This window comes from Acanthisitta chloris, unplaced genomic scaffold, assembly GCF_000695815.1.
Source record: "Acanthisitta chloris isolate BGI_N310 unplaced genomic scaffold, ASM69581v1 scaffold4864, whole genome shotgun sequence".
Lineage (NCBI taxonomy): Eukaryota > Metazoa > Chordata > Aves > Passeriformes > Acanthisittidae > Acanthisitta > Acanthisitta chloris.
The window spans coordinates 1-6,137 of NW_008669805.1; the positions used below are offsets into that span (position 1 = coordinate 1).

A 6,137-nucleotide genomic window follows, 5' to 3' on the forward strand; every position below is an offset into this window, starting at 1 on the left:
CTCCAAAGGAAGCAATCAGACCCAGCATAAAGCAGTGAAAAAGCACAATAAAACCTGAGCATCAAACCCAAACAGTGTTCTGAGAGTTTAGGGGACGTGGAAATTTATTTGCATACACAAAACTGTTCCCTCTTGGCACATTCAGGGGATGTCAAACCAGCCCCCAAACTCCCTTGTCCACTCTGTCACCGCTTGCACAGGACTTTAGTTTCTAAGCCAAAACAGTGAGAGGACACCCAGAAGTGCAAGTTTCCTTCAGTGCCAAAGAATCCCTCCCTGACAGAGCAATAGCAGAACTGTCAGCAGCTCTGTCTCTAGGACAGTGTTTCTCTGGGGGAGCCCCAGCCCTGTGTTCAGATCTCTGCCATCCTTAGCCACGACAGCGCCAAAGGGCCCAGTGTGTTAGGGCAGCTAGAGTGAGTAAAAATAGGAGCAGAATGTTCACCTGGCAGCAGTTCCAGTTCCTAAGGATTGCTGTGTTTTTGTTTGGGACCTTTGGGATTTACGAGCCCTGGCAGGGAAAAAAAAGAAAAAACAAGTTTGAATTGGCAGAATTTGCTTTCAGGTAATCTTGAAGATGTGACAATATTTTAGGAGTAATCTATTGCAGCTGAAATCTTGCTGGCATTCCACCTACTCCTTGGTCTGTGTCTGATGCAAGTCCCCATGGACCAGACCTGCAACCCCCATGGGAGCGGACCCTTGTCACTCCCAAACATCAGCCGCTCCCTCTGCCAGATGTTTCAGCAGTGTTTCCAGCTGAAGGCACAGACAGCTGCACTGCCTGGTACATTGCCATCACTGCACCTGCAGAGCCCTTCTCTCCTGATCCACGCACACAGGGATTGATGGGATCTGGGATGCTACCGGCATCCACCCTCTCACTCCAGGGCAGCACTACACCACCAGGAGAGGTGCCATCTGGCCCAAAAGGGAGGATGCAGTGACAGGGCAGCACTAAGCATCCCTATTGCCATTAACCCCAAACCAAAGCCCTGCTTTGAAGCACAACACTGCGGCATCCAGGATTCTTGGTCTCTCTTGTTCAGACAGTATGCAAAAGCCCCAGATTTGGGGTGTAAGGGGACCTGCCATATACACTCCCACCCCCCCTACACCCGCCTCCCCCAAATGCAAGAAATAGTCAAACACTGACCCCCAGACTCTTCTGAGATGGGAAGATCTGAACAGTCTACCTGTGATAATATATACATTCTTTGCCGTGTACCTGTCCTTACTCTAAACACAATAAAAGCAAACACATGCAACCAGGAATCTCTCCATGCAGAGGAAGAGAGATCTGCAACTTGTCTCTCAGCCAAATCTCCCCAAGCCCAAGAGAATCACCTTAGAAGTCACCACTGTAAGGAGTTTGAGCCCCATGTCCCTGCAGACCTAAAACTGGAAGTCTACTTCGAGGCAGATAAATTATAATCTCCCCGAGGACAAAGAAAATTAACAGCAGCTGGGACAAGATACAGTCTGAATACCTCTGTAAACCAATATCCATGAAAAAAGTTCCCACCCTGACAGCCCTGCTAGGGAATCCAATGCCTCATGGGTACTCACATCTCTGGAGCCGGGACCCTCCTCACGATCACCGTGATGTTCTTCGGGATCAGAGCATCCTCGGGGTATTCTGAGAACAACACGAAAAAAAAGTTAGTCCTTAGTCAAAGGAATGGGTAGGTATTAATCTAGAATGACACGGCACACCAGAGAATCCTCTACAGATCTAAAAACATATTTTATAGGAAACATTCTGCTTCACTCATCATGAGAAACAGAGTAGAGTGCGACTCCCACAGTCCCTGAGCACTGCAGGGTGGTCTGCAGCACTGCCAGCCAGGCAGCCCCCAAGACCCCGTGCCCATCTCCCCCAAGCACCTTCTTTGGTGTCAGCTTTGAGGATCTGTAGGTCGCTGTTGACCTCCTTCAGCCTCTCCTGGGCCATGATCTGGCGCTTGAGGTCACCCAGGGAGATGCTGGGGCCCTGGAAGGTGACCACCTTGGAGTTCGGCTGGGAGGCGAACTTGTAGTGGACAGCCGACATGGCTCCGCTGCCCCGGCTCGGCTCTTGCTCCCTCTGGCCCACGCTGCCTCCCAGACCTCACTCTGGCTCAGGGGACTGGGGCACCTCTGTCTCAGTGTCCTGACCAGGGGGATCTGGGACACAACCTGCACCAGTTGCTGCCAGTGCAGACTGACTGATCAGGGTGCCCCCGGCAACGGCACCACACACCCAGTGCCTGCGTTGTGACCTCACAGCATGGAACCATGGCACCATGGCACCACTGCAGCTCTTCTGGAAAGGGAAATCTAACCAATAAATTCCAATCCAACCAAAAGGATGCAAGTATCGATGCATCCTTCGTGACTATGGGCTTTTGGATGGGAATTGTACCTGTCCAGAACATGCCTCTCTAGTCAGCATGGAAGAGGGGACACACTTTCCCCCTTTGTAGAACAGCTCCCAAACATGCACTTTGCCTTCTCAGCCTCTCAAAAAGACTCCAGCCAATCTTTTTTTTTTCTGCTGGTATTTTAAATCACAGCTTAGAGTCCTTTGGGGCGGCACAGACTGCTGCCTGCTGTGCCCCAGCAGTTACTGGTGTGTTTCCGTTGGGAGTTTGACGGCCTCCCTCCTCCTTGGGAGTCTCTGGTGCCCATGGCTGAGGGCACTGAGCGGGGCTGATTTTCCATCCTGCCGCTGGTTTCCTCGGCGGTGGTGCCGGAGAGCAGCTGGGCAGGGCTGCCCTGCTGCTGTGGGAAGGGCTCCTGCATGGCATCCACACATCCTATTACTGCGTTTGCGGAGGAAGCTCTCTGTTCCTGGACGGAGCAGGAGATCCTCTCCTCTAAGCTCCTGCCTTCAGCCTGCTGGAGCGTGGATACAGTTTCTCTTGATCTTTTTTTTTCTGCTTGGTGATTGCTCCAGTCCCTGTGTGAGGGAAGGCCGAGCCTGGTGCCAGCAGCCTCACTCTTCCTCAGGCTCCCTGATGCTCCTTAGCCTTTCTCCTTGCTCCTGAGAAGGAGCCACCAGGCTGAGCAGATCATGCGCTGAGGCCAGGACTTGAGACCGGTGAAGAACTGGTCCCGTGTCGCCCTGCGGAGCTTCTGTGCGGCTGTGGCGCTGCCCCTGGCAGCAGGATCAGCTCCGTGTGCGGTCAGGCCCCGGGGCAGTGCGCGGTGCTGGCTCAGGAAGATCCTGATGGGACCAGTAGGCATCATGTACCATGGGCCATGTGTGCATTCTGGCCATCCTGGGCAGGTGCAGCCCTGAGGGGTGCAGGGGCCAGACAGAGCGCTCATTTCCCACCAAGCCCTTCCCATGCGCAGCTGCACGCGTTTGTCAGGGATGGAATCATTCCCGGATGCACATGATCACAGAGGACAGTCTTTGCTGTCCTGATGGGACCAGTAGGCATCATGTACCATGGGCCATGTGTGCATTCTGGCCATCCTGGGCAGGTGCAGCCCTGAGGGGTGCAGGGGCCAGACAGAGCGCTCATTTCCCACCAAGCCCTTCCCATGCGCAGCTGCACGCGTTTGTCAGGGATGGAATCATTCCCGGATGCACATGATCACAGAGGACAGTCTTTGCTGTGCCAGGGGAAGTGACATTCCAGCAATGCTGCTTATGGTACTGTGACAAGCAATAAAACATCGCTGAAAGAAGCGGCGTCCGTGAATGGACTCCCATCTGCATGTATGGCTGAAAATCCTGGGTGCTTCCCAGATCAATTTCCATAAGTAATTCAGGGGTAGGAAAACCTATTGAACGAGCAAGACCTGCTCTTTTTGGAATTTTTGTTCAAGGCCTGGGTTCTGAAATTTCTGAAAATATCTGCATTATTCTGTCTGGGAGCTAAAAATATAGAGGAGATGTTATCATAGAATCCTAGTATATCTCAAATTGGAGGGGACAAATATCAATCATTGTGTCCAAGTCCTCCTCCTCTCAAGAGTACCTAAAACTAAACTAAATGACTAAGAGTGTCATCCAGACACTCCCTGAATTGTGGCAGGTTTGGTGCCATGACTCCTTCCCTGGAGAGCCTGTTGCAGGCACTGACCACCCTCTTAGTGGAAAAGCCTGTCCTGATGCCCAACCTATGCTGTCCCTGACACTGCTTCCCATTCTGGGGACTGCAAAGTTCCCAAAGCAGAGAAGACCAGTTGTTGTGTTCAGTGAATACACCTGAGAAGGCTTCCACATGTCCATGGAAAGGTCACAGATGGCCAGAGGAGAGGACTTGGGCTCTCCTGCTCTGGGAAATTCTGACAAGGCACCTGGGGTTTGTCTCCCCAGGCACTGACCCAGTGCAGGATGTGCTCAGAGTGGGAACAGCAGCTGCCCTGCAGAAACCTGCAGGAAAATGCCTGCAGAAGCATCCCTGTGTTTTTCTCTTGAGTCACTTCAGTCTCATGGAGACACATCAGCTCCTGCAGCAGCTTCTGATCCCCAGGGAAGCTGTCAGGCTTTAAAACTAAATGTGTTGCGAGACTGAACTCTCATGGGCAGCAAGCAGGCAGCAGCTGCTGCAAGGCCACCAAGTAAAAATAAAAATAGGTAAAGATTTGTAAAGGAAAACTTTTCCAAGCTTTGGATGTTATCAAAGGAAGTTAATAGATGAAATTTTCACTCCACATCTGCCTTCTAAACGATGGGAGCTCATTTTAAACTGCTTTTCTATAGTCACAACATGAGAAGAGGGACAGGGAAACAATTTTGTTCCTAATATCAGAACATATCACAAATTTTTAAGGTGAAGATACACAAATGATCTCTCCCCTCAAGCACCGGTGATGCTGGCCAACGTAGTGACTTTGGCACTCAGATGTTTCCACATGGTTTCTCTCAGTCACTTTGGGTCAGTCCAATTAATTCTGTACTTACACATTAATGGTTGGGATTGCATATTTCCCACTGTGTGTGAGCATTGCTCCCTCTGTGTTGGGGCCCTCCACCTCCAGCAGGAAACTCCTGGGAATACCTGAGCTCCTTTTAACCGTGGGAGCGTGGCTGGTACGTGATGATGGACCCAAGGGTGTCTTCAGGTAACTGCAAGTTTTTTGTTGTAAAAAAGGACAAGGTAGGTATATGTGTCCCTTGTGGAAGCAAACACCTCTGTGATTTTCAACCTTTGAATTTTATAAAGGGCAGAAGAGTTCAGTCCTGCCAGTAAAACCTTGGACTCTTTGATTGCCAGAATTGTTTTAATCAGTAAAATAAGTTTTTCAGAATCTGTGGGTGAGACAGAGCCTAAAAGGAAACATCTTGATACAATTTTAATTTTAGGCCTTAAATTTCATATCTATATATAATGTAATTATTTTTTCTCCAAGGGGGAAAAATACCCATGATTTTTTTAATAACAAAAACTCTGGAATTGGAAATCGGAATTGGAAAAACAAAATTAGTCACAGAACAGTAGATTATAATCCAAACTCAGATCTGAATCTAGTGAATGGTATGATGCTTCTTTGCTTTCACATGGTCCCTTCCATTAGTGCTGTTGGTTTATTTTGCAGATAAACCCCTAAAGGTTAAGTCCTTGAGCTGCCTGTGCTCTAGATCTAAGCCACTTGTTTATTATGGAATGAGTATATATCTCCATCCTTGGAGATAATCAGAACTTGACTAGACATGACCCTGAGAGATCCGATCTAATTTTAACATTGACTCTAACTTCAAGGTTGGCCCTGCTTTGAGCAGGGATCAGATTGGATGAGATCAGGGGAATCCTTCTGACCGAGGTTTCAATACGAGTTTGTATATATGTGTATATGTTTATACAGACAATTACTGAAAGAGGCTATTCCTTGGCTCCAGGCTAAGGGTGTACTTTTCATACTGAAAGCATCAGTATGCAATTTGTCATACAGCATTTTGGCTAAATAAGCGAGTAGAGAAAATCATTGTCATTTATCTTGCTGTTCTAAAGCACTTAAATATGGAAAATCAGCAACAAGGCAGCCAACCCGTGAGAGTAAGGGAGCACTAGTTATGGATTACTCTAAGTTAAATTTATTTTCTCCAAGATATTTGTTTCTTGAAGGAAAAAACCAATTCTAGAAACCGTCCTGAATCTTGGGTGTTTTGGCATTTCTCTCTTCAAAACAGGAAAGTCTTG

At 48.8% G+C, this 6,137-nt stretch overlaps 1 protein-coding gene across 1 annotated transcript; it reads right to left on the reverse strand.

Moving 5' to 3' along the window:
* Positions 1 to 1,569: 1,569 nt before the first annotated feature.
* Positions 1,570 to 2,053, reverse strand: LOC103801049 (E3 ubiquitin-protein ligase RBBP6-like; the record flags this gene model as incomplete). The annotated part of the gene is made up of 2 exons (XM_009073448.1): positions 1,888 to 2,053; positions 1,570 to 1,639 (listed from the first exon to the last, which is right to left on the reverse strand). Coding segments are annotated over exons 1-2 (236 nt in total), but the record flags the coding sequence as incomplete, so codon positions are not given.
* Between the last annotated feature and the right edge of the window lie 4,084 nt (positions 2,054 to 6,137).